Genomic DNA, 21,991 nt, shown 5'->3' with positions numbered 1-21,991 from the left:
GACACCAATTTTGTGATTTCATTTTCCAGCAGAACTTAATCACTGTAAAAATGTATTTTTCTTTTCATGTTCTAGTTTTAAGTGTAATAAAAGTAACATTTTATTTACACATTTAGAAAAGATTTATTTTCAGAAAACAAAAACATTGACAAACCAGAAGAATATCAAAATTCTTAGTCAGTAGAAATATAGGTGCATTCTTCAAACAAACAATCGTCGACATTATTAGAATCGTGACAAAGCGACGCCGCATCAGAAACATCGGCTCAGTCTTTTGCGCCGGAGCGCTCAGCTCTTGGGCTGCCGCAGCAAACCGCGGATCCTGCGGACCAGCGCCTGGATGAAGGTGTATCGGGAGCGGACCTGGCTGTATTGACCTTCGACCTCCAGCAGCTTCCTCTGCAGAGCCTCGCCGAAACCTGCAGCCATGTCACCTTTCAGCTGCAGCACAGAAAAAACGGAGTCATGAACATGTTATCGTATCGTTTATCATTTATCATGATACATTTATAAGATTTTTTATACTTTGTTGTCACAATAAATTACAATAAATGATGTTCAGAAAGTGTAGTTATGGTCCCAAATGGTAGTTTTAGTATTTTCTCCAGTTTATTCAGCAATAAATACAAATTACTTTGAAAAAAACCAAAACGTTTGCATTTTACAAATGCAAATGTTCTGTAAGAGTTGTTCTTGTGTTTGTGGGGTTATAATTACTGTGACACACAGTCACCAGAAAACAGACCTAAAAACGATGCAATAAATAATTTTTATTGTCAGTTTCTTTTATTACAATCGTTCAACAATACTTCATAATAAAACTTTAAGTACATATCAGCTTCCCCAATCTTAGATTAGATCAACTTTATTGTCCTCAAGAGGAAATTTGCTTTGCAGACAGCAAGAAAAAATAAATAAAACAATAATAGTAAAATAATAACAATATGAAAGTTTGAAATGTTTCCTACCAGATCCAGATCTTGCTGGCTGACTCTGGACAGTCCGACGCCTCGGCCGGCGCCAGCCTGCAGCGCGCCCAGCGAATCTGAAAAACAGACGAGATGCAGAAATCTGAGTGCAAACGGAGCAACAAGCTTCATTAAAGCGTCTATTAAATCATAGACGGTTTAATACACAACCAAAAAACCAAAACCTGCTTCCTATGGAGTTGAAACCTTCATTTTTCTAGAACATTTCAGAATCTAAAACACAACATCAGAACAGCGATCATGTTGGCGCCTCACCGTCCGCCAGCCGGGTTCTGAACAAACTGCTTCCAGGCAACAGGGAGTCTTTTGGGTCGCTGGGGGTGCAGTGCAGCAGGTAGTACTCCAGATGGCGCCACAACACAAACAAGCAGGTCTCAATAACATCTGAGGAAGAGGTGAGTTAAGGAATTTCTACCACAAAAGATTATGACCAGTTCTGTTTCTCTGACATCACCTGATTGTGTCAGCAGTTCTCAGTGTGAAGGATTGTGATGTCATCATTCAGATGACATCACAATCCTCAATTTAAACCGCAACCAACTCACAAATGGTAAACTCTCTAAATCGGTTGTTCAGGGAACTATTTTAACAGCGTTTGCCTCGTCCTGGCCACGCCCCCAATGTATCTCGACTCCGCCCACTTTGCCGTATTTTTCTAAATTTGGTGGTGGGCGGGGCTAAACCTTCCTCTGTCAACAGAACTGCTAAAGCAGGAAGGATACAGGAGCACAAGGCCAGCAGTTTGGCTCTGTTGTTGATGAACTGGACCAGCCGGCGCCGGGCCAGGAGGCTCCTCTGGACCGACGAGATCTTCTCCACGCCGCCCGGACCCGACACCAGGCCCTGGCACAGCTACACACAGCACAAAAAAACACACAGTCAGTCACACTAGCTTCTCTGAAAAATAGGATTTTAAAAGGTACATACATTTTTATGTATCATCTTTAACGTTCTGAAACATTTCTAGAAGCAAAGACACTAAATTTTGATCTACCGTTTCAATTTTTTTTTTTTATCTACAGATCCCTGAATTTTTATCACACCAACTCATAAATGTGAGTTTATTGCAAATTTTCAGCAAAAATTAATTAATCAATTGACATCCAGTTAAAGTCCAAGATATAGTGATAAAAAATGCATAAAAAATAAATTGAGCCATTTAAATTCTCCAATGATTTTTCTGCTTGTTTGGTTTTTTTCTCATTTAGATTTTGGAAGATCAACAAATATTGCAAATATCTTTTAAGTAGCAACACAAATTGATATTTTATTTGAAAAAACAAACTAATTTCTTCCATTTTATGAACATTTTTGCCATAAATGACTTTCATTTCACCACCTTTTGTGACTGTTTTTATATTAATGCTCATATTAGAGACATTTTCCGTTTTCTGTTGTGAAAGTCCTGTCTATTAATGGCTAATATCTGAATTTATAACCTTCACTTTAAAGGATAATTAGAGAATTCCAAGTTAAATTTCTCCTCTGGAATTAAATAAGTGAATTTAAATAAGTTGACACGTTTCTGGCAGAGAACAGGCTGACGTTGCATTTCCTGTTTCCTGTTTGAAACCCGGTGATCTGATGTCAGCTGGTTGGTTCCTGACCTCCTTCAGCTCCTCTGGAGGAAGCTGCTCCAGGCTCTGCAGTTTGCCCAGGCTCTGCCTGTGGCTCTGGTGGAACTGGAAGAAATCTGCAGCGCTGTTCTTCAGCAGGTACAGAACCAGACCCAGGCTGGGGATGCGTGAGTGAGCGATGGACGGCACGGAGGACGAGAGATCTGTAAAAAAACAAAAACAATAATAATAATAATAAGAGCCTCTTTAAGCAGAATGAAGTGATTCAGGCACAGATTTCTCCAAGTCAAACTGGACGGAGTGAGTGGAGCGATGTGAGCGACCTGAGCGCGCTCCGTCTCGGCCGGCCGGCTCGCTGCCTGACGGACTGAACAGGCAGATGCTGAACTGGGCCTGGGAGGAGCTCTGCAGCAGCAGCGTCTGGCAGAACTCCATGATGTTTGCGCACACCTGCAGGACGGAGCAGACACGCGTCAGCAGCGAATGGCGTCAGACCGGACAGGAGGCGGACTCTGCTTCAGGCGGTCGGACCTGCATCATGGCCGCCTCCATTTCCTCCCGTCGTTCGGCCGAGTCTCCGGGTGAAGAAATGTTCGCCTGCTTCAGCAGCCGCTCCCGTTCGCTTCCTGCGAGGCGACCCAGCAGCGACAGGCTCAGCCGCTGAGAAACCAGACACCCGTTACTGAGACGCAGGTTTTTATACGGGCTTCACAACTCAAGACTTTTATCAAATAAATTTAAGACCTGCATCATGACAGAAATATACAAAAGATGAGACTGGAGCTGACCTCATGAAGCACCATCTGGTTGTTAGCTAACAACATGCTGCTGTTAGCTCAGTGCTAGCTGGAACAGCAGCAGCCGTTTCCTGGGGAACTTTAGCCAGTCTGACATTTCTAGGTCTGTTTGAGGCTCTTTTCCATTTTATTTATGGTTTCTTTAATGTGTGGTTTTATTTGAGTTCTGCTTATTGTTTTTAGCTGTTGTGTTTTATTTTGGCTCTTAAAAATATGTCTAGAAGATTTAATCTTAATAATTCAAAAATTATTATTAACTTAATCATTTAATTTTACAAGATTAGATTTTATAAGTCTTTGAAAGAGTTAACTTGTGATGCCAGAATCAAAGAATTACATAAAAATGATCTCAAAACAACAATAAATTCAGTGACAGGCCCAGTAAGCCCGTATTTCACCTACATTTTGTAAGATGAATTAAAAGATTTTAAAGATGCACAGACGCCAGCACAGAATCTTATGACAAAATCAAAAATAAGAATTAGTTGTAAAGCTGCCTGAACAGTTGATTCTGTTTTTCAGCAGGTTTCTGAAATCAAACTGGTTTCATGTTTTCAGATTTTGTTGGATTTTAAAATACCTAGAATGGAAACAAAAAGGTTTCCAAGCACAGATTAGAAACTTTTTAAAATGTATCTGCTTCGTTTGACATTTTTATAGCCAGTTTGTTTCAAATCAAACATTTTACCAGATTCATCCAGACCTGGAAATAATTTAATGTATGTAGAAAGGAGGTGGAACCCCAGGAAGCTTCATGACTGATTCACCTGGAATCTGGTGATGTGACCCTGGAACTCCATCAGAGCGGCGCTGTTGATGTCTCCGCCCATCTCCAGGACGCCTAGCAGAACAGAAACCTCATTTAGACGCTGAATCAAAGGGAAATGAGAACAGCGGAGTTAATAAAAAGATCCAGCAGGTCTTTTCTGCTCATGTTGAGGTTTTTCTACCTGGTAGTGCAGTTTTACTGATGATGGCTGTGAGCAGAGAGAGTTCCTTCAAAGATCCCAAACTCAGATCCTGACAGCGCAGCAAAGACTGAACCGTGTCTGCATGGACGATCAGCCACTGGAGGACCTACACACACACACACACACCCACACAGACAGACACACACACACCCACACAGACAGACACACACACACACACACACACAGGCCTTTCTGTAATATAGAGCTGTATCTTTTACATTATATTATTTGTGCTGAAACAACAGATCGGATTAATCGTAATGAATCAATTATTGAAATTGAGGTCAACTAATTTAGTAACCAATTAATTGCTAACTGGAATATAGAGACTAAAAATGTCATTTACATGCAACTGTACAAAAAAATATTTAGATGTTACATTTGAGATAAAACCTTCGTTTGTGTTTTATTGTTTTAGCCAAAACTCCTGACACGAGTTTTAACGTCGGTTCACTGAAGGAAGGCTGTGGTACTGCATGTCAGGCGACAAAATGTTTATTTTCTTAATTAAAAAAGGAATTTAATTATTTGTTATTTGCATCTTTTTCTAATATTGCATCAAACAAGTTTAAGTGGTTAAATGAAAAATCTACAGAATGCATCGTTTTTTATCCGATTAATCGTCAGAATAACAGATAGAATCGATAGTTGCAGCCCTAAAATTATTCCTCAAGTCTTATAAAGAGTTGTGTTTACCTGCGCCGCCCCCTGCTGGTGGTTCATGAACGTAGACGTCAGTATGACCTGAAGAAGCTTCAGAGTTGGTAGGAGAATCTGCCTGTAGCGGTCTATCGGACTCGGGATGAAGCCCGACGGATCCCTCATCATCCTGAGTTACCATGGCAACAAACACAGTGAGATACCAGCCTGGGCGTATCGCTGAGCCGACATCAGGGCTCATACTCTTTTTACACAATAACATTTTTAAACTTCATTAAAATATAATAAAATGTTTTGAAGTGTCTCTTATATAAACCGTACGCATCTGAGTGGTAGCTGAACAAAACACAAATATAACAAAAATATCCCCCAATTTCAATAATTTATTTAATGTATAAAATGTAAATGATCAAGAATAATAAATATTTATTACATTGAAACAATCCAAGCCAATCTTGTTCAGGTAAATGACCTTTAAAAATGTTCTTATCAGGTTTTCTAACCTTTATCACATTAAAATCATTTTCATAATTCATAACTGGCCAAAAACAAGAAAAGTTTAGTTTTGTTTAACTCCAGAAAGGAGAAAAAATAGGGCAGGTATTTTTATTAGGGGTATAAAATTATCTGATGAAATAATGTTTTACGAATTTAGTCTTACTAAACTGTGCGGTTTGAATATTAAGCACTTTGAAGGACTTTAAACAGAAATCAAGCACTTTCCAAACCTTGAAAACCTCCAACGGAAATTCAAGCATTTTAAGCACCTGAAATAAGAACTCTAAAAATAGCTTATTATAAAGATTTGCCCATTTATTGTGTTAATGTAACATAAACTCTTCCAGTATCAGCGTGCTGAGCTCCGTACCTGTGGGAGTCGGAGTCGGGAATCATGTCGAACACCTGGCACTCGATCAGCTGCGCCACCAGGCCGCAGCGCAGCAGCTCCACGGCTCCCTGCCCGCTTTTCGCCACACGAGTCAGCAGAGCCTGCAGCCACAGAGTCCGTTAGCTTCACCTGCAAACATCTGGAGCGTCTGAACGACGCCGCTCACCATCTTGCTTTCGTAGATGTAGAGCGGCTTGAGGAGGGGCGGCTGCGGCGCCAGCAGGCTCTGCAGGGCGGCGTCGTCCTGCCGCAGACTCTCCACCAGAGAGCGCAGGTAGCCGCTGTTACACACGTAGAGCAGCCACTGATTCTGACGATCGATGGACAGGATGCGGTCCAGAACGGCTAGAGCCAGCATCTGGCCCAAAGCAAAGGGAAACAGAACCAGAAATCAGTGGCACATCGCTACCGGACCATAAAACCTCACACTGCTCGTCCAAGATAAGCTAGAGCTTCACTGGTTCCTTTTCAAAATGGGTTGGTTTTCCACAAACACAACGAGTCGGTTCAAATCCTAATAAAACAAACAACTAACGATGCGTTCACACCAGTCCTGTTCAGTCCACTTTAATCCAACTCCAGTCCGTCCGCTTAGAAAGTCCGGTTCGTTTGTGAGGTGTGAATGAGTAACCAACTAGGAAATAAAAAAATCAAACTCTGGTCCTCCAAACCTCGGTCTGGGTTCAGTTGAAGTGAAGTCTGGTTTGTTTTCAACGCCAAGCGGAGCAGAGACTCTAAAAACAGGAAGTGGACTGCAGTGCAGAGCATTCTGGGTAAATACAACCAAAACAAACATGCTAGCTTAGTGCTAGCAGGAGAAATGACTCGTGGTCTTTAGCTAAAGACTAAAGAGAAATCCTCCAACACTAAAATCTGACGCCTCCATCTTGTTTCCATCCGGTGAAGCAGGAAGTTGCTCTCAGTGTCTTCAGAGGTTTTTGTTGGAGACGAACCGATCCGATGTTAATATCTGTATCGGCCCCAATAAACATTCTAGATCAGGTATCAGTGGCAAAGAGCCTGAAACATAAAGCAGATCTATTCAGTCCATTTCTATTGTTGAGCCACTTCATGTTTTATTATTTATTTTACTCTTTATCTAGAAATCCTAATTTGAGGGGAGAGGAAGAGAACCACAGCGGCTGGAGATGGAATAAAAGTGGGATGTACTGATCCACATTTTCCCTTTGGTTCTAATAGAACCCAATCTGCAGGACTATCAGGAGGAAAAATCCCTTAAATCATCTATTTCAGTGGAAAACCAGCATACTGAGGTAAAAATGACTCAAAGTGGGACTTCAGAAGCGACTTCTCTCACCCTGCTTATTTCGTGGCCGTCACAGGCGTCCCTACAGACGACCTCCATCAGCGTTTTGCCGTAGCTTTCGATGATGGCGAGGTTCTCCCTCTGCAGTTTGGAGAATCCGTCTTCGGGAGCCGTGAGTCGCTCCCACATGGCTTTTCCAGCTGCAGAAACAAAGACAAGTTCTGATCAATTTTCCTTTCCCTTAAAGATCGTCAATAACTTCAGCTGGAGTTGTACCGGTCTGCAGAGTGTCTGGTTCCTCTGGTTTCTGGGCCATTTGCAGGTAATACAGCAGAGAGCCGTACAGGTGCGCACGCAGCCGCTGGTATCCGCCTCCTTCAGAACGGAAAAATGGCGTTTTAATCACAGACTTCCTGTCCGATAGAAAACAGGGAGGAAATAACGACCCACCGGTGCAGAGGATGAAGTCCAGCAGCTTGCGGAGGATGAGGTGGAGGGCGGAGTTAGCGATGGAGGCGAAGCCAGAAGACGCCTCTGATCCCACGCCCTGCTGCTCCGAGAGCACCGATTGGCTGAGCTGGGCGGTCAGGGTGAAGACGGCGCCGGCAACAATGGACATCAACTCTCCTGCTGCGTCCTCCGATAAAACCTGGGTAACGGGAAGCAGCAGAAGGCCGGTCACCATGACTACCGTTACTGGACAATAAAATGTCCCAGAAATTATTGTGATAAACGATAATATTGTTGTTTTGAGAACATTTTAAAATAATAATGTTAAAAGACCAATAAACATTTAACATTGGAGCTGGGAAATATTTTAAATGTACAAAATAAAGTAAGTTTAATCTGATTTAACTTCAGACAGAGAAAAAAATGTTTCTGTATGTAAATATCTGGTTTCAACTGTAAATAATATTCTCCAAATTAAGGCTTTTAAACAAATGCCTGATTTCACTTCATTACAAAACTCTGCAGAACTTTCAAGAACTTCAAAATCAAACCTTGAAAATACCTAAATGACTTTCAAGCATTTTCAAGGATTTCCAGCCTTGAGCCAAACTGTGAAGCAACATAAGGGGTGCAGACGAGTCAGTGACCTTATCGAAGAGGTCGAGCAGCAGGTCTCTGATGATGAGCTGCCGGTCGTCAGCAGGAATCAGGTCAGCTGGGCAGGCGGTCAGCAGCGTCTCCACCAGGCTCCTCCAGGACTGCAGCGCGTGCCGCTTGGCGCTCAGGCTGCGGCGGACGCGGTTTCGCTCCACCACCTGCTGCAGGATGGAGTTCACCTCCTGAGGGAAAAACAAGAGACGAAGGACGGAGTCAGAAAAATTATTCTGGATATAAAGATAAAAGTTCACAACTTAAGACGGATGGACAGACGGACCGATGTTCAATCACATGGATGTAAGGGGGGTGTACTTACTTCCATGAGCAGCGGTCTCTGTCCGATGGCGGCCATGCCCTGCAGGGCGTTCACCTCGGCCACCAGCACTCTGTGCAGCAACTGGGAACAAAGTGGGAAACCAGCATGAAACTGGGAGAAATCCAGACGGAGAGGCAGGCGAACCAGCAGGCGGTCGTCCTCCACCTTCAAACTGACCTTGACGTTGCAGACGGTGTGGCCCTGTTCGTTCACGTGCTCACAGTTGGAGATCACCTGTTCGATCTGAGCGCGCTCAAAGAAGTCCAGCTGCAGCAGCTCCGGTAAGTCCTGACTGAAGTCGATGGCGTCCAGAACGCTGAGCAGCTTCCTGCGCACTGATGGAGGAAAACACCAACACACAGTCAGCATTCAGAGGTTCACACACTTCCACACACACGTCTGAAAATGGGGCTGGGCGTCAAATTGATTTCATGAATTAATCGATTTTTGGTTTTTGAAGACGTTTTGAAAATCAGGATTTATTTTCCACCAACGCCTCCCTGGGTTTCCATAGTTCAGTGACGTCAGAGAAATTTCCTAGAAAAATCTGGAAATTCCAAAAGTTGAACATTTTCGACTTTTAAAACTCCAATTTTCAAGGTTTTCCTAGAAAATCTTGGTGTAAATTTACTCCCTTTCTGTCTCCAATGGCCCTAAAACGCCGTCGTTTATCTGGCATGAAAACCATCAGAGGTTTTATTTTATATCTACCTAAAGATGACTCGGCTTCACGTTTGACACTGAATGAGAGAAATGAGGTTCAAACCTTTGGAGACCATCTCAAAATGGAGGAAACCGCTGACTGATCTGCTGTCTTCCTCCATGCCAGACTCTCCATCAGCTGGAAAAAACAAAACACAGCTCTGAGGTCAACTGTGCAGCACGGCACTGCAAACTGTAACATTTTAAAACAGATTTTTGGTTTTTAAAGCAGCAGCTGTGCTTTAATCCCCAGCGGACTGGAGCGACGGCGTACCTGCGTGCTGCAGGTGCGGCTGGTCGTCCAGCAGCAGGCTGACGAGGCGCTGGGTGTGCGAGCGCTGCCGGTTCAGTGAGGTCACCCTCAGCTCGATGGCGGCCGTCTTCATGAGCCAGGACATCTGGGACAGCGCCGCAATCTGGTTCTCTGCAGACAAACGGATGTCAATCAGGAAAATAACACCAACATTCACTGGCATGGTTATTATGGGATGGATTAGATCCAGGGTGTGCAACCGACCGCTGCGGCTCCAAATAACTTCAACCACAAATGCTAAAAAAAAAACCTGAGAAAAATTCTAAAATAAGAAATAAAAACATGCTGGCATTATCAGATGTAGATGCAGTAAATGTTTAATGTTTCCACAGAGAATGAAACTAACAGTATAAGGAATATTCTTTTTTCTGAACCATTTTTATGTCCAATTTGCACTTTTTTCTGACATTTTTTTCAATAAAAAATTAATGTGCTGTTGAAGAAAATGCATTAATTCTTTAAAAAAATTATTTTATGATATTCTCAAAGTTAAAATGTGAAAAAAATTATTGTTTTATTCAAACCTAGTTAAAGTTTAAAGAGTTTTGTTGCTGATGTGAGTCGTTTGTCCATCCAGAAGCAGAACTTTGCATCTGCTTCCTGACACCAGGGGGCGCTCCAGTCACCTCAATGAGCTTCGGGCTTCACTGTCTCAGCAGGGTTTCTGAACTCACCTGTCAGGACGAAGGGGAGGTGCTGCAGGTGGGAGAACAGGAAGTCCTGGCTGGTCCTCAGGTAGCGCATGGTGGGTCCAGATGTGTCGGGACAGGCGCACAGCTGGTAGATCACCTGAAACACCACAGAAACTGCAACTCAGACAAAACATTTCAATCTAACAGCATTTCAGTGACGAAGGTTACCTGGTAGCAGAGCTCCGCCAGGTGAGGCGCCTGCTGGGTGAGGACGGGTCCGGACCGTTTCTCTGTGCCTCGCTGCAGCAGACTCAGGATGGCGTGCAGGCAGCTACGCTGACACCCCAGCACACCTGCAGCGGTTCAGACGACGCTCACGTCACCTGGTCACCACCATCAACAGGTGAGATCGAGCCGCTGCACTCACCTGGATCCTGCAGGTTGGTGGAAGCCACCGGCTTCTTGACTTCATAACCCAGAAGGTAGAGCGCCAGGTTGGGCGCCTTCAGCTCCAAGGAGGTGATGAGCAGGTTCAGGATGTGGATCTGGGTTTCGTGTCGGATTCTCGCCACTTTCTTTGGTCGATCAACGTCTGAAGACCAACAACTCTGATTGGTCAGTTTGACTGCCTCAAGTTTATCTTTCACAGAATTTAAAATGAACTTATGACCTGTCGCAATAACCAATAAATCAATTAATCACATGATAAATTAAAACAAAATCAATCATTTCTATTTGCATGGTTTATCGTTTCCTCTTTTTACCAAAAATTTGATGATGAAAGTTTTCAGTTTGGTGCTTTTAAGAAGAAACAACGTAATTTATAGGCTTCATAATTCATTTTATTTGTTGTTTTTGTATATTTAATTTGGACATTTAAAATGTCTTCCAGTTCCATTAAATGTTCATTAGAATTAAAGATTATTGATATTTGACCAAGTGTTCTTGGATTATTATATCATTATTATATTACCTGAAAATGGTCTCAAAGTAACAATGTCAGTTTACAGCAATAACTTCTGGGAAAATTTAGTTATGATGACAGATTTAGCTGTTATGTATTAGAAAACAGAAATGAATCACCATCTTCTCCTTCTGTTCCTTCTTCTGCCTCTTCGTTGTCCAAACACTCCACAAATCCAGCCATCAGCTTTTCACTCACCGCCTGAACCACAAAGAGAAACAGATAAAACGTGAAATTCTTTACAAAGATTTCTACCTGAAACTAGAGGAGAGAGAGTCATAAGGATCCATCATTAGTTTAAACATCTGACTTTGTTTGAGAATATTTACAGTGAAAATACTGCAGGCTGTTTTGTTTTTTAAATAAAATACTGTCACATGGATGCCGCCATGTTGTTTTCACTTAAATGCATCCTGGGTAGGTTACATATGCTAGGTGCTACAGCGCTAGCTTCGTCCAGCCAGAGCAGTAATTATTTTGAACAATAATTAAAGGTATAAAAGCTACTATGATAAACAGCAGATCAGAAGCTGATCATGTTTGTTTGATTGAGCAGAAATCTTACATCTAAACAACACATGCAAACTCTGCTGCTGTTTTCTGAAATCCAGATGTTTTGTGGGCGGCCCTCATCAGCCTCCATCACTTTGATTTATTGGGTTTTGTTTATAGACATGAGTCCATTTTGACCTGCATGCTGGGTCGCTGTCCCAGCATGCATTGTGCTATACAGAAAAATGGCAACCTTTTTCAGAGGTGACAAATGTAACACAGACACTAACTTTTTGAAGTAATCATGAGTTTTTTTATGCATTACAAACAACAACTTCTAGGTTAAGAGGAAAATTACAACATATATAAGCCAACATGTTCAACTGGTCATGGATCCCTTTAAATTTAAATTACAGCTGAAAGCTTTAAAACATTTATCTAAGCAGCTGCAGCGTGCCAGAGCTGTGCAGACCTGGTCATGTGTGAAATCTCCCACCAGCCGTATCTGGATGTTGGGGTAGTTGGCGATGCGTCGCAGAATCCTGGCGCTCTGGAAAGCAGCTTCTGGGTTTGAGCTGCTGTGGTAAAGATACCTGCAACACAAACCGATCATGAGGTCAACAATCTGAACCTGCAACAAAAACCGATCATGAGGTCAACAATCTGAACCTGCAACACAAACCGATCATGAGGTCAACAATCTGAACCTGCAACAAGATAAAGCGACTGGGCAGACATCCGGGTGCATACCTGGCAATGTTTACGATGTGGTCGGCTCTCCTGGTCTGCGGACTGACCCCCTGGAAGAGCTGCTCCAGGGGGGAGACAAGCTGAGACGACTGGCTCTCCCGCAGCAGGTCCATGAACATCACCTCCTTCTGCAGCGCCAGGTCCAGCAGGCACAGACAGTGCAGCACGGCGGACTCCAGGTGCTTCTTACCTGGAAGGCACAGGTGTCAAACTTAAGGCCTGGGGACAAAATCTGGCCCCCCAGGTGCTTTTATGTGGCCTTTTAAACTCTAAATTATAAAAGTTCTAAAGAGCCAAATTTACCCTCAGTCCAGTGAAACAAAACTTCAGAGCTGAAAATGTTATGTGACCTTTAGGGAAAAACCATAAATATGTGCTATAGAAATCTGTTTGTCAGATTTAAAGAACCACAAAACGGAAAACTTTGTAAAACAATAAATACATTTTTTTCTGTGGGATGTCGACATTTGTGGAAAATTATGTAAAAGACAAAAAAAAACAAAAAAAACATCATTTTAAACCTAGACACTAAAAAACAGATCTAATAAACATCTTTATGCCATGAAAGTATTCCATAACAAACTTGTGTGTTTGTTACAGCAGCAATATGTTAAACATTAGTTATTTCTAAATCAGCTCAACAATCAGCTCCCCCGGATTCAAAGACACTGCTTACTATACAAAACATCTCCATATTTTGCACAGAATCAGTTTTAGTCTGATCAGTTCTGCCTATTTTCAGCTGATTTAAAGTTTCTGTCACTTTAAATCCAAATGAGCCGCTGCTGGCCACGCCCCCCAACTCAATATTTGCACTCGCTCATAAAAATGGCTGCAAATAGATGAGATTGTCTTTTCCAGCAGCCATTGTACAGCGCATACAGACCAAATGTGCTAGAGCTCAGCTTGGGTTGCTAGGTGACGGGCGGTGCCGGCTGATTTGTGACGTTACATTCAGGAGGTTTTGGAAATGGCTGCTGTTCAGTCGCAACAAATTTTACCTCATCTCCCAAAACCATCTGGGTGTTTTTTTTTAAGTACTTTGTTTATAAACCCATATGGAAGTACAAAAACGTGCAAAATGTGAATTTTACAAAATATGTCCTCTTTTTAAAAAAAAAAACCTTCGGCAGGCAGAGAGCGTTTCCTCACCGGGAAAGGGGGCGTAGGTGTCCAGCTGGCGGACGCCCTCCTCCAGCAGGCTGAGGCAGAGCGCCAACATGGGCGAGTCGTTGAGCAGGTGGAACATGATGCTGTGGCCGGGCGGCTTGTGAGTGGGGACCCTCTCCCCCTGCAGCTCCACCGTCTCCTGCACAAAGTCTGAAGGCTGCGGCTCGTAGTCGCGCAGCAGCTTGTGGAAAACCTCCAGGACGCCGTCAGCGACCTCCCACTGACAGAAGAAGAAACACGGGTTTGTAACCATTTAAGGCCTTAATTTTAAACCTTGAAAAACTTTTCTAAAATATTTTCTCACCACATTTTCTGGCGTTTAGTAACAATAAATAATTTTTGTGATTCTAAGTGACCTAAAACAAGAGAAGTTTAGTCTGATTTAACTTCAGATAGTGAGAAAAAAATTATTATTAGGTGTAGAAAAAAAATGAACTGTAAATAATGTTTTCCAGTTTTAGGCTTTTATCAAACATTAGATTGCACTTTATTACAGAACTATACAGTGAAAATTATCAAGCACTTTCCAAACCTTGAAAACACCTGAGTGAAATTCAAGGATTTCAAGCACCAGTCTGCACACTGGAGCTCCATCCAAACGCTCTGCGTGAGTTTACCTTCTCGGCTGGTCGGCGATACGCTCGGGTCGGGAACGGGAGGAACACGGAGTCACGCAGGAAGTTCAGGTAGGGCTGGAAGCCGGGAACGCGAAGCCCCGCCCCCAAATTACCAGGAACGCTGCTCTCCACCAGGGTGCTGATGAGACGGCAGAAGGCCCGGGTCAGAGGATACTCCTCACAGCTCGACTCGATCTCATTCAGCTCCACCTGAGAGCCAAACAACCAGAATCAGACGAATCCAGATCTGATGACGGAGTGAAAACCCAGACAAGGACTAACCTCGATCCCGGCCGCTTGCCTCTGGCCCGGCGCTCGGACAGTCTGAAGGATCTGGAAAACACAAGTCATGAAAGGAGCGCTGCAGAAATCTGTTGCTTCTCCACTGCTGCCGGAGCTTTACTTAATGTCTAGTTATAGTCTGTGTTCAATATACAAAAAAATCAGAAAGTTCAGGCGGTTAAATGGAGCAGAAAGGGGAGAAAACTGCCCTAATTTCGATGTGATGTGTACACAATGTACAATAAAGACTTTACTTACAAAAATCAATCATTGTGATCATAACAAATTTAAAATACCAAGAAACCGTGGAGGGGGTGTCTAAAGAACCTCTGGGGCCAGAACCAGAACAGCTGCAGATGAAATTAAACACAACTGGGCTCTGGTTCTGATCTGGAAACATCTGATAGGTGTCTGGACATTCCTTCAGTGTCAAAGTAAAAGTGTGCCGTCAGTATAGCCGCACCGTTTCCTGTCCTACCTGTTTCCTGTCCTACCTGTCTGTTTCCTGTCCTACCTGTTTCCTGTCCTACCTGTCTGTTTCCTGTCCTACCTGTCTGTTTCCTGTCCTACCTGTGTGTACTCCAGCGACTGCCAGAGAGACGCAGCGATCTCTGGCGACTTCCCGAAAGCCGCCAGCGACTGAAGGAGCTCCGCCTTCAGAACCGGAGGAACGCTGCACTGCAGCAATCCCAGCATCACCACCACCGGGGTCCACTGTGGGTGTTCGCATAACGCCAGTCGAGCGTTCTCACTCTGCAGAGGAAAATAATCATTTCTAACAGGATGAAGGAAGCAGAGAACCTGCTGCTTCACAGTTAAAGGGACAGGAGCATCTGTAGGGCTGCTTGTCGTGTCGTACCCAGGTAATGATAGTGTTGAGAAGCTGCAGGAAGGCGGTGAGTCCTTCCAGCTCTCGCTGGGTGATTCCCCGCAGCGGCGGGTGGCGGTAGTGGGCCGAGTCCGGATTGGGAAGGTCTCGTCTCAGGTTCTCATGGTACAGCATGAGGGAGTGGAAGAAATGCTCCCAGGACACCGGACTGCCTGAAGCTCCCTGGATGTTGTCACCTGGACAGAGGAGAAAAATCAGACACTCTTTATTTTCTGTTTATGTGAAAATATGTCTAAAAGCCAAAAAATAGCAACTTTCATGCTTTTCTAGACTCTTCAGAGAGCAGAAGGAAACTAAACAAGCCTCTAAACTGGCTGCACTGCACATTTAACATCATAGGTTTACAGTTATTTATTTTTTTAATTCACTGTCCATAAATGTAACATTGACTTGGAATGGATTATTTAACAATCAAGGAAACAAAAGAGACTCGAGTACTGAGTAACTGATCAAAACATCAATCATTTCATACTTAAAAATTACATCAAACAGATCAAAATATAAAGTTACGTGAAAATGTTGGTATTTTAAAGATCAGGATAAATAATTGCAAAATAAAAAAGCAGGCAAAAATACATTTTTCAATATAAAATTTATAAAACTTTAACAAAAGCGGCAGGTCTGTGAATGTTTGTCCTTCATTCAGTGAAGTTACTCACAGTGGATCAAGAATCCAGAAATTTCACTCAGGAAACAGCAGAAATACTTCATAAAGTAGTTCACATGAATTAACTCTATTATTTATTTCAACCTCGTTGCTCGTTTGTTTACAACATCATGAACTTCAAACTCTGATTTTACAGATTTCCGTTTTGAAAAGCAGCCGACTCAGACCTGTTATTGTTAAAGAGTAATAGTGTGTTTTCTCACTGTGTGTAGCCCCGTTGGTCTTCAGAAGACTGAAGCAGTAGTGAGCACACTGCGGGCCGTTGGCGAGGCCTTTCAGCATGCTCAGGTAGGAAATGTAGAGGGTGGAGGGCAGAAGGTCTCCCATCTGACGCACAAACTTTGACAGGACCACCTGCACCACAGAGCAACGTGAGCAGGACTCTGTTTGCTGAGCTGCAGCTCAGCGTCTGAACAAACCCTGACCTGTTTGTGAGGCGGCCGCTGCAGCGCCATGCCGAGGTACGAGCCCTGCAGCGAGGCGTGCTGCAGAGACTCGGTGGGACACCAGAACTCCAGACCCAGCTCCAGTCCAAACGGGTCTCTAGTGTAAAACTCCCCAATCTGACACACACAACACATGAGACAGGATTCAGAAAGGCTGACTGAGATTTGCATGAATATATTTGTGGCAAAGAGGCCAGTTGAAATAAGCAGTGAATGAATTAATGGCATGATAAGTTGAAATGAGCTCAATAATTTCCATTTGTGTCATCTATTGTTTTCCTTTTTTCTCTCTTTCTACCAAAAACTGGATGACAAAAGTCGGGGTGAACCGATTACAGCTTTCTGGCCGATCGCCGATCTTTAGAAACTCTGACCTGCCGATTCCAACTTTGGCTGAAACCAATTTTTTCAATGTTGGTAGATATAGCAAGAAATAGGAAGACAGTGGTTGATTTTTAGACCTTTGCTGAGAGAGATCAGATCAGCTTCACATATAAATATTGGCCGATCACCGATCTCCCAAAATTAAGGAAATCAGATGGCTGATAAATCGGTGCACCGCAGATAAAAGTCTTCATTCTAGTGCTTTGGTCTCAACTAGCCTTTTATTTAAAGGACATTTTATTTACAAAGAGTTCATAATTCATTTTATTTGTTTATTTTGGATATTTAAAATGTCTTCCAGTTACGGTGTTAAATGTTCATTAGAATTAAAAGTTTGTTGATCTTTGAGAATGTTTTCCTGCATTATTTTGCCATTATCATTATAATATTTGAAAATGGTGTCAAAACAATATATTCGTTTATTGCAATTATTTCATGGATAATTTATTGTCCAGCAAAATTTGTCATCAGGAAAAGCTGCAACGACTCACCAGAACCATGAGGTGATCCAAATCTTTCCGCAGTGATGATGGAAGTTCGCTGTCCATCTGCAGAGACATGTGGACCAGACGGGCGTCTTCATCAGCGCGGTTACGAAGCTGCTTCACCTGCAGACGCACAAAAAGGCATAAATAAAGAAAATAAAATGTGTCATTTAGTGGATAAACTGAATTACAGCTGTCTGGAGAGGAACATCTGACCTTCATCGGCATGAGAGCAAGGAAATCTGTGATGAGTGAATGGAGGCGACGGACGTAAAACTCCTCCTGGGCAAAAGCGTTGCATCCCAGAATCCCCTCCTTCATGAAGAGGAAGACGTCTCCCAGCAGAGCCTGGTCGGCCAGCGCCTCGTCCGCTTCAGTGAATTCAACCAGGGCTGAAAACACACACACACACACACACACACACACACACACACACACACACACACACATCAGGTCAATCTGGAGCCTCACGGAAATAATCCCAGCATCCACCCAGCAGTCAGAGACACTGAGGGTGGAGAACGTTTTGGATAAAATCAATGATCTGCAGGTGAGTCAGGTTTTTTAGCTAATTTTTAAACAGAAATACAAAAAGTTCTGCAAGAATTTGTAGCAAAAGTTTTTATAGTTGTCAGAAAATTAAAGATGGAAAAATTCACAATAACGAGCTGAGAGAAGAAAAGACAGACGGACGGATAACAAGGTCTATAGACACGAGAAATAAGGGCGACGTCACGCTGAACATGTCTATAAACCAGACCTGAAACCTCTTAACCTCCACGTCTTTCCAGGAACCAGAGGCCATTTCGAACCCAGATCTTAAAGCCTCACCTGACCCCTGACCCCCATGGCAGCCTCACCTGACCCCTGACCCCCACGGCAGTCTCACCTGACCCCAGACCCCCACGGCAGTCTCACCTGACCCCCACGGCAGCCTCACCTGACCCCTGACCCCCACAGCAGTCTCACCTGAGCCCTGCGGCAGCTGGGAGAGCACCCTGAGAGCCAGAGCCCAGGCCAGCCGACACACGGCCTGCAGCCCTGGGAGTTTCCACGGCTGGCCGTCCATCAGGCGGCTGTGCACCGCCGAGACGTACTGCCTCTCTGTCAGCAGCGGCAGAGCCTGGAGCAGATCTGAGGGACAAACCGTCACACGGTCAGACCAGCAGCGCCACAGCAGGTCGCATTCAAGCCACGCATGCATCACCTTCTCTGTCTTCTGTTCCTTGCTCTATGAAGCTGACGTCCAAACAGTAGAGCAGAGCCATGACCAGAGCCAGGCTTACGCTGTCCAATGAGCCGTCGGCCTGAGCCGTCACCGTCTCCAGGTGACCAATCAGAGCCAAGGTGTCGTCTCTATTCAGCGGCGACTGACAAGTCCACAAAAACAAGCTGTCTGCCAACGCCTGGCGACACTCTCTGATGAGGTCAGAAACCTGAAGCACAAACAAAACTTTCAGCTCCAATCTGGATAAAGAAGCTGGATAATTGTTGATGCTGCTGGTTGATCCAGGATGTTTGTTCCCACCTCCTTCCTGTGCTTTTCGTTTCCCAAGCCGCGCTCTTTCTGCAGCCGCTCAAACTCCCGCGTCACACTTATATCTGACATCAAAGTCAGGATGCGTTTGGTCAGTCCCTGGCTCATCAGCTCGTCTGTGAAACGGGTCGTCAAGGCAACCAGCTCTTCACTGTGATGCAACGAATGGCAGGTCATAAAAAAACAACCAAGTGAAAGATGAGTGAATCAGTTATTTAAATAATCAATAATCCTGACTAATCAGATAACAAAATTGCCACTTTCTACAGATTTTTCATTTAATCACTTTTTTATACAATATTAAAAATACAGTAAATTATGCAAATGAAAAACAATTCCTCCATTAATTAAGAATATAAACATTTTATTGTCTAAAATGCAGTAACTTAGCCTTCCTGTAGTTTGGGGCTGAAACGGTTAATCGTAATCAATAGATTACTAAAATAATTATCAATTAATTTAGTGATCAATTAATTGTTAACTGGAGCATACAGGAGTCATTTGCAGAGTTGTAATTTAGCCAAAAACTTCTTTAGTGACAGTTTTAGCTTCACCTCGATCACATTCTGTAGAGAAATCTCCTATTAAGCCACTTTTTCTATCCAACAATAAATAAAAATAATCAGCAGATCAGTACGACACTGAACTGATGATCAGTCCAGTAAAAATGCCTGACGTTTTCATATTCTGATGATTGTATTTTTATAGCTGCAGATTCATCCTTTACTCACTAAGGGAATGCTGCTGTCGCATTTTAGGGAATACTATGTTCATTTTCTTATTTAAGAAAGGAATAATTTTGCATTCCTTTAGTGCGAAGTGGAGTCTGTGTACTCCAATCAATAAGTTAACTGATTACTAAATTAATTGACAATTATTTGTAGAATAATTCTATTAATGGTTTCAGCCCTGAGGATGAACATCACAATCAGCGCTCACCTCAAATCCAGGGTGAACGTCTTGCCATGTCGTGACTGGATGAGCGTACGCAGCGAGTTGGCGACGCACAGCTTCCCGTCCCAGTAGAGCAGAACGGCCACCAGGCCTCGCGTCAGGCCTGGAAAATGAGGCTGCTGTTGCTCACCTGGTGAAGATGGAGGGATGCTTCAGTGACGTTCAACAATTAAGTCAACGTCGTCACATAACTTTCACATTACCAGCCAAGAGAAGCTCCAAAGCAGCCAACTCTCCGATGTCAAACAGATCGCTGAGGATGAAGGCCTCGGTCAGAAGCTGCTCTGGAAGGAGCCGGGAGCCCTGCTGACCCTGGATGGCGATGCCTTCTGTGCTGGCTTTACGCACTTTTTCTCTCTGTTCCGCACTTTTTGGCTAAAAAAAAAAAAACAAACAAATTTATTTTATCACTTTCTGTTGGGTTAGAAACTGATTAGGTTAATTAAAGTTGCTGCGCTTGGACATTTCCTCACCGGATTCTTGAAAAGGGAGAGAAAGTGAGGTTTGTGTTTCTTCAGCTGCAGATCCAGAAGGTGGACGGTCTCTGACTGTCTTCTCAGTATGGCTCCGTCTACCGTCTCCCACAGCTCTTTAAAAGGCCCCCACAGACTGGCCCCTGAGTGAGCACAAAGGTTCATCACTGAGTTTACATGCTGGTTCTCTTAATGATGCCAAACACTGTTTTTGTTCATCCTCTATAGCTATGTTCACACAGACAGCAAAGCATATCTGACTTTTTTCACAACTGTCAGAACAGCCTGATCTTTACACCCCAACCTAATAATATGTTAGTATTTTAAAGCATCTTCTATCAAACATTCACTGATGTGATGTCTAACCAGAGCCACTGCTTCATGTAAGGTGTAAGCAGTGAAAGTTACAGCTACGCATTAATCCTCCAAACACATAATTTTCAAACACTTTGACACCAATTGTTAAAATGTTTCTGCTCTAAAGTTTTGTTCTTCAGAATTTAACAATCTTGTTTCTTTAAGATGTTTCAATAAAAAAAAACATTTTTGCTCAATGTTCTCTAGTGTCGTTTATAATGGGGAAAATGTTATTTTTAATAATAACAACCAATTTGCTGAATAAAGAAATATAAAAAATCGATTTGACAATGTTTATATTGCAATTTCTCAAAAACAAAAGCAAACGTTTCATTGCAGCATTAAAAAACGGAAAAATTTTCTCGTTTTTATAAACAATATTTTGGCTTTAAATATTTGGCTTTAGATTGCAAGTTTCTATGGGTTTTAATGTAAACTGACAGCCATAAATTACCCCAGAATTTCGTATCTGAACATGATATAAATAAATAGCTTTACGCTCGATCTACGTGCGTGATTTCGGTTCTATTCAAAAGGTCTTCCTAATTTGCTAAAGATTAGCAATACATGTGAATTTCAGAATTACTGTAAACCACAGTATTATAAGTTAGTTTCAGTTTTACTCCCAAGTGGACAAACGCAATAACCAACACTGCTGAGAAAAAACGTTTAATTTAGAAAGACAATGATTTTCTACAATATTTATTTTTTGAAAAAGCAACAGAATTGGTGTCTATCCTCCAAGACACGGTTATCTGGCTTTCTATTGCATTAGCTAGGCTAAGCTAGGCTAGCAGTCAGAACCATCCAGGCGGATCATGTTCGGACAAACAGACAGTGAGCTGAACCTTGGATTTATGAGCCTAACTGCACGATATAAAAATCTAGGCTTAGATAAACAGACATAACTCAATAATTTCTTGAAATAAACATCATTACCTGAATTTACCGCCATTGGCACCGCCATGATGCAGTAAGAAGGGTTCGGAAAGCAGGTTTTTTGTTTGTGCCGGTCCGAAATATAACATGAAAATATGCGACGCTTTCTCCTAATTATTTGGGGAAAAAATACTTGCGGCAGATGACAGAAAATATTTATTCAGTTACTGCATTATTTGAGTGTCTCAGAAGTGTCTTTTTTACTGTCTAAAAGTTTCAGGCGGGGTCTTCATACTTTGAAAGCACTCCCAGAGGCTTTCTCTGAAGGGAATTGTATTTTAAAGGATTTAAACGCCGGAAAATTGTTCAAATTGGTATACTGTTTTGCGCAATTATATTTTAATAATTATTTATTGTAAAATGTA

At 42.8% G+C, this 21,991-nt stretch overlaps 1 protein-coding gene across 1 annotated transcript; it reads right to left on the bottom strand.

Moving 5' to 3' along the window:
* Positions 1-81: 81 nt before the first annotated feature.
* nup205 (nucleoporin 205) lies at positions 82-21,799 on the bottom strand. The gene is made up of 42 exons (XM_044123909.1): positions 21,627-21,799; positions 20,331-20,473; positions 20,061-20,232; positions 19,843-19,987; positions 18,895-19,054; positions 18,574-18,802; positions 18,336-18,500; positions 17,583-17,758; positions 17,373-17,489; positions 16,477-16,614; positions 16,255-16,405; positions 15,355-15,560; positions 15,066-15,248; positions 14,496-14,546; positions 14,214-14,423; positions 13,579-13,816; positions 12,427-12,616; positions 12,149-12,269; positions 11,304-11,385; positions 10,648-10,812; positions 10,449-10,573; positions 10,263-10,377; positions 9,550-9,699; positions 9,340-9,414; positions 8,751-8,908; positions 8,574-8,654; positions 8,248-8,439; positions 7,601-7,799; positions 7,427-7,525; positions 7,202-7,350; positions 6,050-6,241; positions 5,863-5,984; positions 5,031-5,163; positions 4,314-4,440; positions 4,131-4,204; positions 3,098-3,226; positions 2,890-3,016; positions 2,597-2,769; positions 1,712-1,841; positions 1,245-1,373; positions 969-1,045; positions 82-441 (listed from the first exon to the last, which is right to left on the bottom strand). The coding sequence occupies exons 1-42, from the start codon at positions 21,652-21,654 to the stop codon at positions 289-291; spliced, it is 5,979 nt and encodes a 1,992-aa protein (XP_043979844.1). The 5' UTR covers positions 21,655-21,799; the 3' UTR covers positions 82-288.
* Between the last annotated feature and the right edge of the window lie 192 nt (positions 21,800-21,991).

The sequence above is a fragment of the Gambusia affinis genome, linkage group LG08 (genome assembly GCF_019740435.1).
Source record: "Gambusia affinis linkage group LG08, SWU_Gaff_1.0, whole genome shotgun sequence".
In the NCBI taxonomy this organism is placed as follows: Eukaryota; Metazoa; Chordata; class Actinopteri; order Cyprinodontiformes; family Poeciliidae; genus Gambusia; species Gambusia affinis.
The sequence above is the reverse complement of the archived record's forward strand: the minus strand, read 5'-3'. Positions and strand labels throughout refer to the sequence as shown.

Excerpts from the sequence above, each read along its gene's own strand:
- nup205 (XM_044123909.1), bottom strand. The coding sequence starts at position 21,654 with ATGGCGGTGCCAATGGCGGTAAATTCAG. Across the intron at positions 11,386-12,148 it reads GAGATTTCACACATGACCAG|GCGGTGAGTGAAAAGCTGAT; the intron begins GTCTGCACAGCT and ends TTTGTGGTTCAG. Across the intron at positions 8,909-9,339 it reads TTTTGAGATGGTCTCCAAAG|TGCGCAGGAAGCTGCTCAGC; the intron begins GTTTGAACCTCA and ends TTCCTCCATCAG.